This window comes from Myiozetetes cayanensis, unplaced genomic scaffold (assembly GCF_022539395.1).
Source record: "Myiozetetes cayanensis isolate MyiCay16 unplaced genomic scaffold, myiCay2020 scf6-25, whole genome shotgun sequence".
NCBI lineage: Eukaryota > Metazoa > Chordata > Aves > Passeriformes > Tyrannidae > Myiozetetes > Myiozetetes cayanensis.
This window is the reverse complement of record NW_026087853.1, coordinates 50,718,942-50,739,722: the sequence shown is the minus strand read 5'-3', so window position 1 is coordinate 50,739,722 and position 20,781 is coordinate 50,718,942. Positions and strand designations below refer to the sequence as shown.

Sequence of the window (20,781 nt, the reverse complement as noted above, 5' to 3'; positions counted from 1 at the left end):
CGGACTCTGCAATTTAATAAGAATGGCATGTTGTTCTTAAGAAACCCCATTTTCTGTTGCTTGTGCTCAAGTAAGAGGAAATAAGTACGAGCACCTAGTGAGCAAGAACCTGAAGTGAGACACAGAGGGCTGAGCCCTAGCCCTTGCTGCACAAAGGTGTGTTTATTCCTGTGTGCCTCTTCCCTCACGCACCAGGAGTAGCAGGAATTAGTATCAGACCAGAAACTTTTCTAGGCAGAGCACGACTGTTCTCTTTTTTCTGTAGTTTCTGGGGTATTGAGCATGATGACTTCTCAGAACTGCCTAGACAGGGAGTGTGTAAGGTACCACAATTGAATGAGTAACAGTGCACTCAATGATAAACTGGCAGCATAGCAAGTGTTGTCTGGTCCTCCTCCAGCAGTGAGTTTTTTTAGTGCTTTGTTCCAGAGAATGGAGGGCTGGGGAACTGATGCTTATTCCCAGACACTGATCTGTGTCAAGTTTTCCCAGTAACTCATTATGGGGCTGGTTACCTACATAAAGCACTTTTTAAAGGAGTAATCTAGATGTTCCTCTCTAGTGTCAAGGTACTAAAAAAAAAAAGCGTGGTAAAATTCTTCATATGGGGTTTTTCATCTACTGGGTGAAGGAGGCTCAAAAATTACTGAAACTTTCTCACTCCTCTGAAATTGCTCATTGAACAGATATAATGGAATGATGTGGGACAATGCTTCACCACACTAAAAAAAGTAATTTATTTAAAGTGAGGACCTTTACACTGGGGTTCGTCTCTTCACCTCATTTAAGTTGTAAACCTAAAAATCCCCATAACTACCAGTAGGATTACAGCACACTCTTCAAGCTTCAGGATGTGTGTTTGGGAATGGAGCATTTTGGTGGGTTTGGCATCATTATTTTTCTCCCCTGGTGTGACGCTTTCTCATGTGCATGCATATGTGCAAAATTCTCTCTTGCTTTTTCCCTCTACTTCTTTCTTCTTCATCCCCCGTGACCACACCTCTCTCAGCTCAATATGAATGTGAGTTCTTAAGAATGACTCCAAAGTCAATATCCATTTCCTCAGTTCCATCCCAACAGGGACCTTGAGCTCCAGTGCGTGCAGACAAGCTCCTGCTACTCGGTAGGTCTGTGTTTTGATGAAACCTCATCATCCCTGTGGCAAGCTCAGAATTAAGGCTCAGGAGTTGCATATTAAGATTCTGAAATTTTGGCTTTGCACCCAGAAATCTCCTTGGCCACACTGAGAAAAGGAATGGGCTCAAGGACCAAAAGTACACTCAGAAATGAGTTGATGCATGATGTTCTCCAGGGTCAGTATTTTTCAAGTGCTGCTGTGTTCTTTCAGAAGAGGGGAAAAAAAAAAAAAAGATTCATGGAGTTAGAAGGACCAAGTTCCTGTGGGTGCAGTATGTGCCACAGAGTGGAAATTAAAGATCAGAGAATTAACAGGGTTTGTTGTGTTACAAAGCTGAAAGCATTTTTATCCTTATATGTGTGTACTCACAGAAAAACATACTGCACTAATGAAACACAACTTTATGTTCCCAGTCATATTTATGCTTGCAAAGAATGAATGTAGCTCAGGAAGTTTGTTGCCAAGCAGTCTTAGCTAAGGGTTTGTTTGGTTTTTTGTAGGGACGAAGAGGAAGTGCTTATGGGTTTTTTTACCCCCTTGGCTATAGGTGATGGGTACAAGGTGTGCCTTAAAGAGATTGGGTAGAGTTGCCAAACAGGCAAGTTTAAGAATGGATATCTTGATATGGGTGAATGTGAAGATGGGGAACTGAGGAGGCGATAGTTCCCATGAGATGATGTGCAGTATTTTCTCCCCTGAAATCTATCAAAAATTGTCTGTCTCCCCTCAAGAGGAACCAGCCTGAACAAAAGTCCGAAAAAAGGCAACATGGGGGGACCTAAATAAAAGCTAATAGATGAGCTGAGCTAATATTAGTTTCCTGATATATAAAGCCAAATGGATTAATGGATCAGCTCATGCATTGCCTAAGGAAACAAAAAGAAAATCTTCAATACTTCTGTGCACATTGAGGGCATGAACAATAAAGGTCTTTAGAAAGTAAAAACCTAATTTGGGGGAATCAATTACTACTTCTTTTTTTCTTATACTTTTTTTTTTTTTTTAATTTAAAGGAAGTTCACAGAGAGGTAAAATTTGGGTAACACACAAGCCAGAAGTCATGCGTCTCAGACACTACAATGATGGTCGATCTCGGCTCACATCAGTCTTGCCTGGACTCTTTTCAGCATTCCAGCTTCAGCTAATGGAAATCAAGCCCATTATGGTAAACGTAGGAAGCATGTACATTAATAGTGAGCACTAACATTAATTCAAATGGTAAACAATTCAGAACTGTTCCCAGTACATACCAGATTATGTATCATCTTACCTGCTGCTTCAGAGGGCCACTTCTTTCACAGGTTTTTAAAGTACAGAAGACTGTCTGCCACTGAGTTTTCTGCTTTGGTGAACTATTTGCAAATTCTGCTTTGCTCCCCATCAGTCCTATATACGTTTTTTTCTTTTTGGATTTGGTTGCAAGCACTTTCACTCCAGAAGTGACAGCACAGCAATGCCAATCTGTTCCTTACTTTAAAAACAGAGAGGCAGACTAGGCAAGTTTAGCGAAAGCGAGATGTGGGGAATAATTTAATGCAAAGGTAGAAAGAAAACTGAGCTTATTTATACAGTAACACGTGTGTTAGAGTAATGCCTCCCTTCCTCGTCTGTACGCTCCCCCATTTTCTCTCTCACACACGTATATACACACACACTTTAACTGTGCTTTTGTGTTTTGTCAGAATTAATGAGAAAAGTTCCCTTGCCCTAGGGGTAATTAGTGTCCTTGGAGTTAAATAAGCTAATACTTAGACACCTCTGGCACAGGCAATTATGTTTGTGTATTGAATAATTGATTCAAAGAGGGGGGGAAGGGGCTGCTAATCAGATCTGAGCATAATGAATTGATTTAATTAACAGGGGAATCTGAGGGTCCCTGGGAAATGTGTGCATTTATTCAGCAGCAGGAGAGAGTGCAAAGCACATAAATTGAGAGAGAGAGCGAGCGAGCGAGGCAGGCGGCAAGTGCTTTTGCTTTCAGTGATAGGTTCACATCTTTCCTCCCTCCCACCCCCGTTCCTTTGAATATAATTTTAGATTTAGAGTGAAATCAAGAGAAAAGCACTTTAGAAGCCTGGAAAGCTCTTGCAGTAGCAACAGCAAAGGGGAGAGAGGTTGTGAGCGATCACACGCGATTACATTAAGACAATTTTTGACAGCGCAGGTTGGGGAAGGACGGAGGAGGGGGGAGCAGCTTCCGATATTGGTCCTCCCTTACCTTTTTCCTCTCTCCCCCCCACTCCACCTCATCCCCCGCCTCGACCCCTTCCCTTCTTCTTTGATCCCTAAACTGGCACTCGAGCAGCAGCGGCGGGGCCGGGGACGAGGCGGCTGGTGCAGCAGCCCGGCTCCAGCTCTCCGGCGCCCAGCGCGGCCGTAGCCCCGCCGCAGCGCCGCTCCAAACTCGCGTCCCGGGGCAGCGCCGGGGCTGCCGCGCCGCTGCCCCCGCGTCGGCAGCGCCCCGGTGGGTGCCCGGCCCGGCGCCTCGCCCGCCCCGGGGCCGCGCCGCGGCGGCTGGAGGGGGAGCGCCCCAAGGAGCCGGAGCGGCGGCGGCGGCGGCCGCCCTCGGCGCCCGGGACAATGGTGCTGGACAAGGAGGACGGTAGGTGGGAGCGGGGCGCGGGGCTCGCCGGTCCCGCCCGGGCGCCCCGGCGGCGGGAGACGGCGGGGAGGGAGGGACGGAGGGAGGGAAGGAAGGAGCGGGGGCCGGGGCTCGCTGCCCCGCGCCGCGGCAGGGCGCTGCTGCCCGGCCTGTCCCGCACCGCTCCGCTCACAAAGGGGTCCCAGGGATGCCCCGAACGGCGCCCCCTCAGCGCCGCCGGGTCGCTCTCCGCGGCGGGCAGGCCGGGCGGTGCGGTGCGGGTGTCCCCGGGCGGTGCGGCGGTGACCGCGCTGGGGACGCAGCGGTGCTGGCCCCGGCCCCGGTGCGGGCTGCGGCCGGCGGGGCAGTGCCTGACACTCGCAGCCCCGTCCCCGGGCCGCCATCAGCGCCGGTGGCCTCAGCGGGTGTCCCCGCCGGGCCAGCTCCGGTGGCACCCGAGGCCGCGGTGCCGAAATGCCGCCCCGCGCTCCCGCTGCGGGCAGGGCGGCCCTGCGCGCTCGTGTAAATTGCCACAGACCGTCCCTGTGTCGGGCTGGCGGGGGGCTCTAACTCGGAAAAGTGGATGCCAGGCTGAAGAGACAAGTGGGAGATGCTTTCCTCTTTCCTTCGCTTTCTTTTTTTTTTCCCCTTTCTACCTCTTTCCCTTCCCCCCCACCCCCCGTTTTCTTTTGATCTGGAGTTTCTGCCTCAGAACGGTGAGAGTCCGCCCGCCGCGACACCGCCGAGTCGGACGGGGCACGAAGAGAAATGCCGGGCTGGCTTGTGCGATCGGCTGTGTGGGAGGGGGCCGGAGCGCTGACAACCACAAGGTTAAATGCTCACTGCCCCAGAGAGGTGCGTGGGGAGGGAGTCTCGCTGCACGCTCGTCACATGCCTCTGGGCCGAGAATCCCTCTCCCAGAGCCTTTTTTTCCCTCCGATTTCTTGAAGCCCTCTGAAGTAAACTGATGTAGTGTTATTAATGGGGTCTATAATGCTCCAGTCGAAAGCGCGTGTGTTGGAGAAGAGAGAATGAACTTATCTAAGTGGTCAACGAGAGATAATAGTAGAACGACTTCTCTCATCCCTCGCCCCCTTGTGCACTAAGGTAAAAGGGTTAAATAATGACCGAGGGATTAAGCAAGGGTAATTTCTTACTAGTATGTGGAACGAGGTTTGTGTTTCTCTCTGACCTCACTTTCGGGGATGACCTGCATTGCAAGAATCCCCTGAATTTTGCTCGACTGTTGGAGGAAAAGGAAGGAAGGGCTCTTAACATCTCTATTAATACCCCTTAATAATAATAACTGGGTGATGTCTTCATCCCGGTGACTCTCTGTCAGGGGGTGCCTGCCAACCTGTATCTGTTTCAGTGTGATTGACGGGCTAACAGCAGGATGCTGCCTCCACCGCAGAGGCGAGAGGCACAGGTGAGCTGAGAGGAAAAACTGAGATCTGAAGAGGGTTTCCTAATGGGGGTATTTGGGCTCTTTCAAGTGTCGCAGACATACTCGTTAAACACAAGGAGCTCGGGGCCAGCGTGATTGTGGTGTAAGGAAATGAAACTAGAACCGTTGATTATCCAGACAGTTCTCCACAGCCTCCTTCCAGGAGATTTCATGAGCGGCTGTATAAAAGGGAATAATGGTGGTGATGGTAGAGGTACACAGGAAATTAGGGTGGGGTGCAGTTAAAAAGGAGTAAAGTACGAAACAAACCCCTGATGAGAGGGATGTGGAGATCAGGGCAACAAGGTGCAGTAATGCCTAGGAATCTCCTGTGCTCTTGATGGAGTAGTTTATGCTCCAGGAGAAATTACGCTCACTTTTAAAGGTGCACTGGAGAAATGGGGAACAGGAGGTGAGCCTGAGAGAAGAAACTTTTTTTATGGAGAGGTTATTTTACCTTTGTACATTTCTTTCTGCCTGATTCAAATGGACTCCACTTACCCGCTCATCTGTGAATGTTAAAAGGGGATGCTGGACCTGTGTAGGTTACAAATGGACTAAAATGGAAGCTTTTGCTAACTAAACCAATACCTTTTGAAATCAAGCTTGAATGAGCTTGTTAATAAATATGGGTCTGTTTTACTCCCATAAATGGCTCCTTTTTTCTTTTTTTTTTTTTTTACTCTTTTTTCCCAGAGGCCGGTCTGATTTCTACCATCTAAAAATCCTGGCGTTGTGGCTATTATCCAATTCTCCCCTTGATTTAAGAGGCCTCACCATGTAGGGTTTTTCTTTGAGGGGTGTTCTTCTTTTGAGGTCTCTGGCAGCAGCGGGTGTATTCATAGTTATTACTGCATGGAGAAGACAGGATTCAGGATTACCTCTCCCAGAGGTCCTGGTGCATCTCAGGGAGGACACTTGCTGCCTTGTAGGTAGAGGTGGCAACGTGCCCTTGCTTTTGCATCCCTGAAGGCTACTTGGCAAGCTGGCCCATGGCCTCAGAGGGAGCTGCCCACTCTTCCAGCTCCAGGCTGGGGCTGTGGTGGTGCCTTAGGGGTGTGTGCTGGTGCCTTAGGGGTGTGTGCCAGCCCCAGTGCGACACCAGTATCACCCTTGCAGTCCAATAACTGCTACATGGCTTGTGAGTTAAAAGCACACTCTGCGTTGCCGAGAAGTAGCAGAGGCACAATAATACTTTTCTGTGATCTTTACAAATATCGTTGAGGATGGAGGGGCAGACTGAAAAAATAACAACAATAATAATGTTTCTGGCTTGATGTGTTGTGGCATCGCGTCAAGTCGTGTCAGGGAGGTAACAGCAGTTTGTATGTTTGAAGTGACATAATATAACTTGACTGATGCAACATGACTTGATATTAGAAAATACTGGTTTACAGTGGAACTTTGGCAGATATCTTCCCAAAACAAATGTTAGGAACAGAAAGAGGAGAGATGAGAGGGGTGAGGGAGAGAAAGGTTGAGAGTGAAAAACTTCAAGGCTTGCATTTTAGTCAGTTCCACTGCATAAATCACTGCAGAATCTGCTGTGGGCAAGCCAACCTACGCACCGTGCAGTGCATTTATAAATTTCAAGATAATGAGAGTTAAGATATTTCTCAAACACATAAATGTTTTGATTGCAAAGACCAGATTTCTGCTTAAAAAAGTAAACTGACATCAGGTATCATGATTAATTCCAACAGATTGTGTTAATAGTAGTTGACTTTAATTTCTGCACAAATGTAGTGGGGTTTAGAAAACTTTTTTTTTTAATTGTTGGTGTGTGAAATGAGTAAGCAGATAAAGTGTTTAAAAGAAAAAAAAATGTGTTTGCTAAGGGAGTAATCCAGCCTCTATGACACGATGGAGCAGTAAAGGAATGAAATGTACATTGATCTGGTACCGCGTATTTTTTCGTGAGCGTGTTATGTCTGCTGGTTTGCTCTGCCACAGAAGTCAGCTGCAACAGACAATGGCTAACTTAACTTTCATCAAAACTTTGCCTTTCATGTAGTTACCACATAGCGTAAGTTGAAATGTACCATGTGTTTGGGGGTAAGTTTGTCCCCTTTGAAGGTGATATGGTGGAAAAGTACAGAAACAGAAGTGCGGAACGTTTTTGGAATTCACCATTTTCTAATGGACACCAATGGTATATTGGAAGTATTAAACTACCTCAAATCTAGAAAAGTCTGTGTTTTTGTTAGTTTTTGCATGGATGCTTTTAACTATTAGACTTTAATCTTTGCGATAAAATCCTCCTCCTTTTTAGCTTGTGACACTTCCTAAAAGAAAGTGATTATTTATGGTGGCTGCACTCTTACTCTAAAATACATATTCAACACTTGCAAACAAGTATCACTAGGAAACAGGAGCTGTTCGAAGCACTAGATGAAAACAGTTCAATGCAAAACATTACATTTAACATCAAATATTCTCAAGGACTGTTAGGATTAAGTATTGTGAATGAAGGGGGAAGGAAAAGCCACTTCAGCTGGGGATAAGGAATCTAATTAAAAATCGGTATTAAGGATATATAACTTGAGCCTGCTATCATGCTCTTTAGAGTACCGGTGTATCAGTTGTAAAGGGGAGGAAGAAGTATCATTACAGCAGAAATCAAACGTTTTCTCAGATTAAAAGACCATGATGAGTGAAACGGTGCTGTTGATCTTGGTAGCGAAGCGTCTGATCCCGCAATCCTTACGAGAGCCATCAGAGACAACAGATGACTTGTCTGAAAAAGGATTGAGAGTTGCGAGAGAAAGGATAAAAGGCATGGGCCCCCAACTTGTCACTTTATATTTGGGCCCTGATGGCATTTCTGAAAAGTGGAGCAAATCTGAAAGGGTTTGTACCACATTTGATTAGGTAAATTCATTTTAATATCGACCTAGTGAAAATGGAACTGTATTCTCTGGGGTATTCCCTGAAACTAATACCTACATGTGAAAACAAACCCAAAATGTTTGCACAGAAAATTAGTATCAAGTTTTAGGTCACCAGAGATGCGTGAAATCTAGCTGGGAGAGAGCAGCAGGGCTGGTGTAATGCAGCCCGGGTCGGGTCGCCGGCATCAGCTGCGGAGAGTTCTGAGCCTCTGACCCGCCAGAGCTACTGGCTGGCTTCAGACAAAATCCGCGCTCTCAGGGGAGCAGGTCTGGAGTACGGCCGTGGCCCGGAGTGAGGCAGTCCCGGGGACAAAGCGCGGCCCGGGGCGGGCGGTGCGGTCCCCCCGCGGGCGGTGCGGGTCCCCCCGCGGGCGGTGCGGGTCCCCCCGCGGGCGGTGCGGGTCCCCCCGCGGGCGGTGCGGGTTCCCCCCGCGGGCGGTGCGGGTCCCCCCGCGGGCGGTGCGGGTCCCCCCGCGGGCGGTGCGGGTCCCCCCGCGGGCGGTGCGGGTCCCCCCGCGGGCGGCGGCACCTGGGCGGGGGCCGGGCGGGCTGCAGGTGGTGCTGCTGAGCCGGGAAGCCGCGCTCCGCCAGGAAACCCTGGCAGCAGGACGAGAGGGGGCCCTGGGAAACGCGTGCATTTATTCATAGCAAGTGTGCAAGGCTCACCAATTGAGAGGCAGAGGCAGCAGTAGTCAGGCTTAGGTATTGTACCGTCTCTGAATATAATTTTGGATTTAGATTCTGCTTAAATCCAAAGGGAAAACACTTTATAAGGCTGAAAGCTGTGTAGTTGCAACAGCCAGGGTTATGAGCTATCAAAGGCAATTACATTAAAATAGATTATACTGCGTAAATTGAGCCATTTAGAAGGTGAGAACCAAAGAAACAGCTCTGATCCCCCTTCTTTCTAAATTGCAGTTTTAGTTCCTTGCAATTCTGAGGCACAAAAGTAGGTGAGACTGCTTTTGTATCTGCAAAGTGCTTTATTTCTGAGTGTAATTCTAACTGAGTGCAATCTAGGTTAAAAGCTGGACAACTGGGTAATTAGAGCTCACTTGCTGCTAAAGGACGATCAGCTGTACCGTAGCTCATTTGTGTTCCCAGAGACTTGTTCTCCTCTCCCCTGAGCGGAGGCTGCTGAAGAAGGAGCATCTGTGCCCGGACTTTTCTTGGTTGCGGAGATGATGGTGCTGGACAAGGAGGACGGTAGGTGGGCTGAGATTGTGTAAGCCTGTGCTTGGTGTCTTCTGTGTGCTGCTAATGTAGAAATAAATAGTTTTGAAACAGATGTGCGCTGTGCATATCAGAGTACTCTGCTTTCAGCTTCTGATGTTTTTCTCTTGTGTAGGTAAAAGCATGCTTGCTCTTTATTTTATTTTTAATCTCTTCTCTGACATGATCAAACCAGTCAAGAAGGGTTTACCCCAGGCTCTGTTTGCTGAAGGACATAGCAGAAACAGCTTGATTTTTTTTTTTAATATCTATTTTGATTTTTCTTTCTGCAAGTTACTCTAATATATCCATTTTAGCCTGTTTATTTTAACAGCTTTTATTGTAAATCTAATTTTGAGATTTTCTTTCCTTTTCATTACATGCCATTTGGGTCTCTTTAATGTGCACCTTCAATATCTATTTCTCACAGCTTTTCTTCATAGCTATAAACATAATGACAATAAGCTAATAAGCTGCTCTGGAAGAAAAAAAAAGCATTGGTTTATTCTAAGAATTTTCTATCTTCTCTTAATGGCAGAAGTGTAGGTTCACTTGGGAGGTAATTTCATGAATGGAGCTGAAGGAGAGCTTGACTTATTTTAGGACTTCACATATTCTTATTTTTTTAAGGCTGACTAGTCCTTTTCAAGGATGCTTAAGAGGTACAAACTGATTTAAAGAATAACAGACAGTGTTAGTTAGTAGACTAAATGACCCCATGCCATCTTTTACACATTGCTTATGAGGGTGTGCAACTTAACTGCTCAGTCACCAGTAGTTTCTGGGACGAATGTAATAAGTCTAATCACAACTTTTTAATGAGTTTTTTTCTAAGGCTGCTTTGTGGCTTAGGTCTTTCTTCATAGTTTGTACACGGAAAGCCAAGATTAAAACTGAGGCAGAGCAGAATGCTTCTGTAGCCATCCACATGGGCTTCCATCGAGGACGCTGCCTCTTGCCAAAGACCTTGGCAGCACTTTGAGCATAGACAGTGGAAACTGCGTCTTAACTTTTAATGCACGTTTGTAACTATTATCTCGTTATTTCATTTCACCTTCATAAACAGATGAAGTGTGCTGTGTAGTGGATTCTTTTAAAATTTATTTCAGAAATTTATTTAAGTGTTAAAAAAAAGAGTTGTAGGCAGTTGCCATTTGAAAGTAGAAGAAACTACTGAATATTTGTAAGACTGTAGGCAGAAAACAGCTTTTCACAGGGAGCAAAAGAGCTTGGAGAAATTGGAAGTTGAGCATTTTGGCAGTAGCATTGATTTTACTTGAATATATGTATTGCTTTTTAAAATATTTATGAGAAAAATAACTTGTAATTCAAAGTCACTTACTTTCCTGTGTCAGGGTGGTGCTAATCATGTTTTGTGACTAGTACTGAAAGCTGCCTAATGCTAGTAAGTTGGACCGGTATGATTTTTATTCACAACCCATATCTGAACTGAATTAGTGCTGTACTGGAGAATAATTTGGAAAGAAGGCTTGACTACTGAAAGACCAAAAGTTTCTCTTCTCTCTCTCTTCTTCCTGCCTCCCAAAAAAAAGGGTTAGGGGAGAATAGTACCTGATATCTTAGACCTAGAGTTTTGAGGTTTTTATGTCATTATAAATGTGATTTAAAAAATTATCAATCTAGTGTATTCATGCACATAGAATTTGAATCTTGTTTCTGGGATGGGACCTGAGGTTTTTTTTTTCATTCTGATGTGAAGCATTTGGCACAATGACAAAATGTGGACTTTTCACAAAGATTTTTACACCTTTAAAATATGAGATCAAGCAGAATACATCATTATCAGTGCCCAATTTTATGCAAATTCAATTGGATTTTGACTAAGAGTTGACCAGTGTTAGATCAAAGTCCGTGTATAAGTTGTCTCGCCCTTCTGAATTTATTCTAATTAAGTTGGCATCCCAAAACTGGGAAATAATCTTACTTTGGGGGGGGGGGGAAATAAATCACTGGTTTTATTTCTGTTAAGATCTCATAAGTTGTTAACACAGTAGAGCTTTATAAAAGGAGAAGTAGATGTGGAGCATCTGTTACACATCTTCTAGATCAGCTTTGCAGTTGACTGGACTGTGGATAAAAGACACACTAAGTGGTTGAGTATTGCTTATGCTGAGAAAACAAATGAAGCTAACAGAGTTTCAAAGGCTTTGAAGCAGTGTCAGTCTCAGAGGTGTTCAGTTGTTTTCTTTGGCAATATAAGTTGAAGCAAGCTAGTTTACTTTATTAGAGGCATAAGGCTACTCTTGTAACCTTCCTCTGACTAAGATGAATTTGGCTGACTGACCTTATTTCTTTCTGGACCACACGTGTTGTGCTGGGTTAGCGTTTTTTGGGGGACTTTTTTCCCCTTGTTAGGACTCGTCTCTTTTAAAGGACAGCAGCATTTTTTATGTTTTGTTAAATCTTCCTTTTCAATTTGTGCTTCCCCATAGAACTATGTTCTGCTATGGTGGAGCAATGCAAATCAACTAGAATAGCCCAAATTAATTCTTCACATTGGCGGTGGTGTGATTGCCTGCATGGAATCAATAATGCATCATAGAGGGATCAAATTTTGGAGTATAATGTGTGAATAATGCTTGACACAAAACAAAAATTCAGTCATCATAATAGCAATTAGGAAAAAGCTGCAGCTTATCCCAGCTGTAATCTCTGCTAACAATGAAGCACAGCCTGGTAATCAGCATGTATGGTATGAAATGCACTAATAGAAATCATGGCTCTTTGTTATGTGTGTGGGGGGTGAAAGTTTCCTTTCAGCTAACTTGTGCTGTGTTAACTAGACAGAGTATCCTTCAACCAAATTGTGGAGTGTGTATGCACTTGTAAAAGCACTGATCAGCTGTGTGTTCATCCTGGTGTTTGCATAGACAGTAGCACCCCAAATCACGGATCCTTTGTGTTTTCCAGCAGAACTCTGCTTAAACGGATCCCAAGAGTAGGCCAAGTAAATAATATATCAGAGCACTCCATTAATCATGTACCTGTATGCAAACCTTGGGTTTTATTAAAAAAAAAATTAATCATTGTTTCTTTGAAAATGAAAAGAAAAATATGGATACTCATTGGTTGTGTGCACTGAGGTTGGAGAATGAGTCTTAGGTTGATGGGTGGTATTTAGGGCATGAATATTAGGTAATTTGAAACTGGATTAGTACTAGCAGCCGTTGGGTTCCCTGTTGCGTAAGAGCCCATCTTACCCTGCATAGAAGGAAAGAAAAAAAAAAGCAGCATTTGGGATTAGAAAAGCAGTGAAATTGATTGTATAATGGCAGTCACAGGAATGCTGCCACAGTGCCCTAGCCGGGACAGCAGAGCTGTGGGTTGGCTTCCCAAATGAGTATGCCAGCTGCCGTATGGAGGTACCTATAGATAGGTAGATGGATATGGAGACAGATCTGTCTCCAGCAACACAGGTCCAAGCAAGCCTTTTCTGTCAATAAAAGTCATTATACACACAAAAATAAGGCACATACAAATTGTACCATGTAGGAGCAAGAGCTGCTCTACGTCCTGCTGGGATCTTTTGTTTCTTTTAGCATACCTTTCTCAGGTATACCTATTGAGGAATCACGCAGAGACAGAGAAGGGGAAATGGCAGGGTGGCTTTTCCACACATGACATGGAATTTAATTTTTGTTTTGCCTAATATTCCTGAAGCTATCTCTTTTTTTTTTTTTTTTTCTTTGTATCTTCCGTTCCCCTCTACCTCGGACCTTCTCTGTGGTCCACTGCTGTCTAGCTTACCATGTATAAAGAATCACTACACATCTTCCCAGGTATCAGCTTATTCAAAGAATGATTGATAAAGGTCACCAAAGACCTTATTTTTGCCTACTTAGCTGGGTTACCTGTTGGTTTTTTGAGGGCTTGATTTTGATACCCGTGGTCTTACTGCAATTTTAGAGGTTTGGTCTGGCTTTAGTTCAGGACACAATGGTTTTTTGTGTCTCAAATGTACAGAAGTGGATTAATATATTCATGAAGAGGCGATAGAAAGTTGTCAAAGCAGTAATCTGAATAAAAACGGAGCACATTTGGCAGCAGAATAAACCACGAATCTCGGTTTGGCCAGAAAAGACCAAGAAAAATTTGGACTGTTTCTCCAAAGCTGACCAAGTGTGGAGATAAGGTAATCTTCCTAGAGGTGCTCTCTGTCCCTGAAATGGCAAATACGGAAGCACGATGGAACCACGGGATAGTAAAGCAATTGTCTATACCTTTTCAAGAAGTGCAGGGTACTGCACTGATAACCCAGATATCCATTTAAAAAAATCTCATCCTATGGGAAGAAGAGTGAAAGGAGTTAGCAGGTCTAAGAGAAGCAAACTGCTTTGTATAGAAGTATTCCTGCAGGGCAATCAAATACTTCCTACTGTTTGTTCAGGACTAGATCGCTGAAGGATCTGGGCTGGCATCTGTATAGGGTGTCATCATACTTCACTCCCAGATGCTGTTGACACATGATAATTGTCTGGTTGACATAACAAGCATTAAAACAGTGTAGGGACCTTTCTCAGCTTGGGTAATAGGGCAAAAGAAGCAGCTTGTCCTTGGAAATTAGTTTGCTCTAATTTTGGTTTAATACAGTAGAAAGTATATTTGATAACCTAGCAGCAGAACATAATTTGTCTTCTTTGGAGTTAGTGTTAAATTTTATTATCTTTAATAGATACAACGTGAACATGTCAGCCTGTTTGTCATAGCCATTCCAAAAATGCTCTCTTATGGCAGAATCTTCGGAAAAATTCCTTTTAAGAGCAGTGCATTATTAATAAAGTAATCCATTAGGTCTGGTGATAAAGGGTCACAGCAGAGTCTGAAATACGTTTCTTAAATGGTTAAGAAATTTATCATGGTTGGAGGATTAATTGATTTCATTTGGAGGCTTTCTTAAGGTTTTCAGGCGTTGTGTTTAGAGATGGTTTTATTCTCTTTGGAAATGTGCTCGCTGCTCAAAGTTTTGCTTCGCTGTCATTAGCATGAACTATTACATTTCTGCTAAAGGCAAACTGTTCTTTTAGCATTATGACTGATTGCATCTGTGAGGAGTCCTACTTAGGTAAAGAATGTGAAAGTTTATGGCAAATAAGGTATTTTACTTGAAATGAATTCAAAATCAGAATAATGGTATCAAGCATTAAGTGTTGCAGTAGGATAATAAAAAGGCACTGCAGATGCTGCTAAATGCTGAACTATAAAACTCTAATGGGTCTATATCTTTTAAAAATTGGACAGAATTGTCATAATTTAGAATACATAGACATTGTTTTAAACCGTATAGAAATCACTGCCCCCAACTTCAATAATGTGCGTAACTGTTGCCAGGGAATGATTTATTCAGTGAATGTCGCTCCTATTCATTGAAGACTTGGGGGTGGAGGGAAGGGTGTTTAAAAATGAAAGTTGTTCACTATTAGATTAACATAATTAAACCTATAGATGGCCTGAGAACAATTCACCACAGCTACTGTTTTTCAGTTCTCAGTGTGTAAGTGTGTGTTTTCCCTGCCTTCCAATGGGATGACTCCCAAGCCCAAGTTTTCAAGCGCAATGTGGGGTGCTATCTGTGCAAACAGATGCTCAGCTCTCCAGTGAATGTTCTTGCAAACTACTTTCCACTTATATGGCGTATCAAAGCAGATAATGGATGCTCTTGTCCAAATTTAGAGGGTTTTTTAAATTTCATTGAACATTTTTGAATTCTTTATGCCAATGTTCAGAGCCCCTTGCATGCTAATCAAACTCTGAAAGAGTGATTTGGGCAGGGAAAGTATTATGTGCCTTCTTTTTAAACTAATGATATCAACAGTTCTAGTTTCTCTTAAAAAAAAAAAAGTGGATGATTGTTGCATATTCATGACTGAACTGCAGAGAACTTGGACCAGAATTAAACAATTAACCCTCTCGCCAATGTAAACATCCATTTGAGTAGAAGCCAGGGATGTTCCTACTTGGTTTATTATGGATCTGAGATATAGAAATGTATTCTGGAGGACTGTGTTTCTAATAAATAAAAAGGCATAATGAGAATGTAACTGGGAAGGAAGACAAAAGCAGCCATGCTTTAAATTGTTAATGATGGTGCCAGTGGCTGCAGCTTTACCACAGCTGTTTAAATTGATCAGCTAGTGAAAATGCTTTGTTTTGGCATTTTCCCTGCATGTGCAACTCTTTCGAGGGGACTTCTGGAAGCTTTTCAAAGGGGAAGCATGATCTTTTTTAAAACTAAGCTTAGAACACCGGAGTTTCCAGTATTTTGAAATCCAATATTTAAGGATGCAGTTCAGTTTTTCTTTTGTAAAAAGTTTTTGGCTCATGAGCCGTTCTTTCCCCTAGATTTCCTTTACCACTTTTTTCTTTCTTTTTTTTTTTTTTTTTTTTTCCCCTCCACAAATGCTGCAAATTGCTCACTACCCATAAAAGCTGAGGCAAGAGCACACTCCCTAGCTGTCCTTTTTTTCCCCATCTCTATTTTACTGGCGCTGCTGAGCTTGATCAGAAAAGCAGAAAGGGGCTATGTCGATTTGCTATGCATCTTTTGGTCAAGCATCCAGTGTGAAATTGTTCTGTAAAATGTACTTTTTCAGAGGGAACTTGCTACTAATTTATTTCCCGGTTGGCTCTACCTTGCAGCTGATGTGGGTTAACCAATACCTCTTTATTGCTTGTATGCTTTCCCTCTGTTCCAGAGAAATGGGTATGTGTTTCAAAAGGATGCAGTCTCTTCAAGACAAGTAGGAAGGAGAAGATTGGGCTTTCTTTATATTGACAAGTGACATGGTAGAGATCTATGGGCAGAGGGCTGGCTTGAGCCGGTGAGCCTTGGTGTGTTTTACAGAACACCTCCTGCCTTGGGTTCCCACCTGAAAGAGCTGGTGAGCAGACCTACCTGGGACTCTTAGTGGCAGGTGACTCGTGGGTAGGCCGTGCCTTAGATAATGTTGAACAACCTGGTTTCTGCCTAATGTACTTGCAGTGAGGGTGGGTATTGAACATTATTCAGAATCCATTATATATTTATCTTTATACTCCTTTGTGGAAAATGATTTCTGTAAGTACCCTGTTATGGTTATGAAAGCCTAAATAAGCATCAGTCTCAAACCCTTTGACCTGTCTGCACAGAATGGAGATCTGTTTTGAAAAGGACTCCTTTATATCTGTTTTTAGTCCATGCCCTTCCATTCATTTGCCTATACAAAGCAATAAAGGGTAAAACTAAAGTAACATAAATTGGTCTGTCTTCCTGAATCCATGTCTCGCTAATGTACCCAGATTAACTCAACTGTAAATTGTCTCCTTTGGATGTCGTGTCTTGCTAAAAGTTTCCTATATGATTCATGATTTGGATTGCTTTTAACAGCTATTGGCTAAGCAATATGGTAAATGTACAAGGTGATGCAATTGGCATTAGTGAGAGGATGCACAGGAGCATGTAATGCAGTCAATACTACATTAACTACTGATGCCCAATTACAGAAACTGGAAGAGTGGCTTTTAGGAGCATTAGGACTTGCAGAAGAGCTGAGATCACCTGCCGCTCCTTGCCTAAAAGCTTCACCCTTTACGCGCTGGGATCAAAGCAAACATTTAGTTGCTATTTTGTCATGTATAACAACGAAGGTATTTTTCCCCCTTTTTTTTCCAAAAAGTGTCAGTGATGCTTTTAGCACATGTAAAATCCTATCTCCATATTTCAAGATTCTACTTCCATCTCCTGGGGCAAGACTTTATTTGAATAAAAACTCTTTAACCACCTCTGCATTTATTGTTTCTCTGAAGCTTACTACTTCAGCCAGGTTTTTTTTTTAAGAAATACTAAGTGATATTTAGAGTGTCCTATTTCAGTGTGCCAGAGCAGCCTCCCCTTGGCTCCCCACAGCTCCTTCCCTTTTCTAATCTGTATATGATTGTTTGTGACCTCAGCTGGCTTGAAGTCTCTAAAAAGAGTGTTTTAAAATACAACCAGAAACCATATAAAACAGGATATTTGAGTGTGCGACCTCTCTGCAGTCCATGTTCAGATTAAGCACACATTGTTTCCACCACTGCTTTTAAACCCATTTGCAGTAGACGGCAAAGGACCACATTACACTAATAGACAGTGCATACTTTTAGATTGAGCTGAATGTGATCACAGCTTCTAAATCCATTTTAAAAATAATGAGCAATGTCACTGCTGCATGGCGAAGCTAGCAACCCACAAAGTTCCTCTGGACTTGGAGCGAAATGGGAAATTAAGCGGCTCTAAGAACACTGAAATATTTTAATATAAAAGACAGCTGGCAGGTGGTTTATTGCTCTTGTTGCAGCATTTGTCTTTACTTCCAGCTATGATACTTGGCATATCACTGCTTGCTTTTAATCCTCAAAGCATTTTACAGTATTAAGGAATTTGTGCACCCCAAGTGAGCATTCCCTGGAACTAAGGCCTGGCTATCTGGGGGGATGTGCCTGACCCCCATGAGTCAGAAGTAGACTTTTGTGTTTTAGTTGTCCCAGGTTTGTTCATTTCTGCTTTCTCTTTGCACAGCCCTTGCTGCCTTGCCCAGCAAAAGAGGAGGGTGGGATCTGCAATGCCATCTCTTGCTGTGGCACAGTGCTGGGCATGGGGCCCACCTTGCCTGCTGCCCCACGCTGGATTACGAGGTCAGACTTCTGCAGAAGAAGAGAGAAATAACTTCTGGGTCTCCTGGGAAGGACAGAGTGCTATCAAAACAGTTGGTCCCTTGACTGTTTTGGGAGCAGTTGTGTTGATCCCCTCTCAATAGGCAATTTTAATTTTTTTTTCTTTTTTTTTTTTTTTACCCCTGAGGTTCAGCCCAAGCAATTGCAAATTTTGGAAGAAAAACCTTCACTAGCCTATCCTCCTGCCATAATTATGAGCATTGGTCATGCTCCCCTCCAATTCCTGCTGTGATTGTGTCAGTCTTCGTTCCCCTCTGCCATTTCTTGGGTGCAACAGAAAAAAATTAGGTTAGGCTGTGCTGTAAAACATCCTGACAGTCTACAGGCACTTCCTTAATGACCCTTTTTTTTGGTAGATGGTGCTTTAACATTTTAGCCAGCTCTTGTGTTGGTTGTCCATGCATTTTCTCCAAGGCCCATGGAGCTCTGCCCCATATCTAGACTGGGGTTTGAGCTGGTCCAGGGGTGTTGGCTGTGGCAGGGGCAGGAGGGGCAGGGGCAGAGGAGGAGCATGTTATTTTTAAGACAACTGTTGCTTTCAGGTCCCGATCAATGCTCTTTTGAACATCTGGGGGAGGAGAGCAGAAGGTGACCTGCTGGTTTTCTCCTTGCACTAATGTGTTTAAAAGGTGGCACCAGCAGTGGGGGCGTGGGGAAACCTGACTGAGCTCTGCCTTCAGCGCAGTTGAAACACAGACAAGAATCCCGTGCTTGATGCACTTTCCAAGCTGTACAAACAATGTTTTAAAAAGTCTGAAGTACCCAGCAGGGCAAGTCAAAAAGTCCTTGAGCAACTTTGTATTTAGACACTGTTTTCTATTTTCTTTTGATCAGGAGGGAACAGATGTGTCTCTTCTCATGTGTGTGTTTGTGCACACCCCCTGATGCACACGCACTCCCTGTCCTTGCGCAGGGGCTGCAGTATTTTGGGTGCGCTGGTATTCCTCTTTGTTCTTTCTTATTACTGTTTTTGTGTTTTTCCAGGGAATCTAAGCTGGAATTTAGAGAGGTCAGACTAAACAAGGTTTTAACTTATTCTCACTCATTTCCCTATCTCTCTTTAATTTGGATAGAGTATAAAACAAACAAACAAAAAAGGTTCCCTTTAAAAAAAAGGTGTGCTTATGTATAATCAATTCATTGACTAGTTTTTGGGGGGGGGTTAAGCATTCGGTCTAAGTGGGCTGCTCAGTGAAATTTGTACATTCATAAAATAGCTGATTGAAAAGCAATATTTCAGATAAATACAAGCCAGCGATCTATCAGCAGTTGTAATAAAAGCTGGGCTTCAGGCTGTGATTTTATTTTGAAATAATAAGAATTGCTTTATTCTTTTTACTTGAGTTACCATGGTAATTCTGTCGTGTAGCAGTGTTATATTGATTTAGAAAGTGGACAGTAATATTTCTTTTGTGTTATTCTGTTTCTAGGGGTTGATTTCTAATTTCCACTTGGAGATTACTTTTATAAATTTCTTAAGTCCTTCCACTTTTTTCTCTAGCAGTGTAATTTTCCTCTCACACATTGCTATTTTCTGAGCTTATTGGTTTGCTCTTATTTTAAATTAAACTTGCTGGTTTCAAATATTGAAATGACATCTTTGTCTGTGTCTGTACTTTGGTTTAGCAAAATATTACAGTCTGCTGTTTTATGCTTAATAATTTAAGGGAAGCTTTATGTCTGCCATCAGTGGTTGTTGGTAACTCATGACTAAACCAACACAGAGCTCAAACCTCTGACATTTTAATACTGTGTAATAGTGCTTCCACCCTTCGCACTGTTTCGGTTTTTCTTTAATCTGCCTTGTGTGTGTGTGCTAAAGAGAATGCCAATTAAATTCTGAAGAGATTAGAAGGAGTTTTTGGGTGGAGTTGGCTCTTGGCCACTTCAGGTCTCCATCACACTCGAGAGAACCACTGGTTTTATCTATTGCAGAGGTACCGTTCCTGGCTACCCATCTTACTCTTGCAATTAGGAAGCTTCAGGTTTTATAGAAGCGAAATTTTGACTCACAGAAGTCTTTGTAAGCACTCAGTGGCTGGCAAAAAGTAACAAACTCATTTAGCTCTGCGCAGGATTGTTATATATGATTTTTCCAACCTTACCCATTCTGATTCTTTGGTACCTTAGCTGTGGAGCACTGCTCTTAGATTGCTGCTGCTTTAAGAAATGATAGTCTAAACAGGATGTGACTGTTGCTTGTGGCACCTCTTTCTTTTTTTGTGAATGAGAAATAATGCTTCTATTCTGAGCCTGGGAGAAGAAGGGAAATGAACCTCAAGCATCACTGTCTTCAGAAGTGGTATTTTAGATCCTGAAACCAAAGCCATGAATTCTGCTTTCAAACAGAAGTCATTCAGCTGACCTTTTAGTACAGAGGGTGGGATAGGTACTTTGTGACACCAAGAACCAATTTCCTCATTGTATGAAAACACCACTGAAAGGTTTTGCTATTCAGGTAACTGATGGGAGAGGGACTGAAGTCCTGTGCCATTGCCCATTGGTTTCATTCCTATGTGAAACTCTCAACAGAAAGAAAAGGAGTCCAGGAGCCCCAACTAGTCTCTTCTGGGATCACTGGACCATCTGCATGCAGGAATTACTGTCAGCTAGAACTGGCAGAAGGGGAGGAAAAGGGTGGCTTGGGCAGGTGGTGGTTGACCTCCAAAGGACTGAGGTATGAAGTAGCTGGTAAAAGGCAAATGTAATCCTGGAATAAACTGAACAAGAAACTGCAAATAATGATCACTGTTAATAATGCTGGAGAGAGGCACTGATAGACCTTGTCTAGCATGGGTAGATT

General features: G+C 43.3%; 1 protein-coding gene across 2 annotated transcripts in view; it reads left to right on the top strand.

Annotated features, from left to right (window-relative positions):
* The first annotated feature begins 3,596 nt into the window (after positions 1-3,596).
* LMO1 (LIM domain only 1) overlaps positions 3,597-20,781 on the top strand; it is a 61,596-nt gene continuing 44,411 nt past the window's right edge. Inside the window, exon 1 of one of the 2 annotated variants that reach the window (XM_050335592.1) lies at positions 3,597-3,740. In XM_050335592.1, the coding sequence (XP_050191549.1) occupies positions 3,719-3,740 (22 nt within the window). In that variant the 5' untranslated portion in view covers positions 3,597-3,718. Of the gene's footprint in view, positions 3,741-8,709; positions 9,264-20,781 lie in introns of those variants that run through there. The other variant, XM_050335591.1, reaches the window with a different exon arrangement.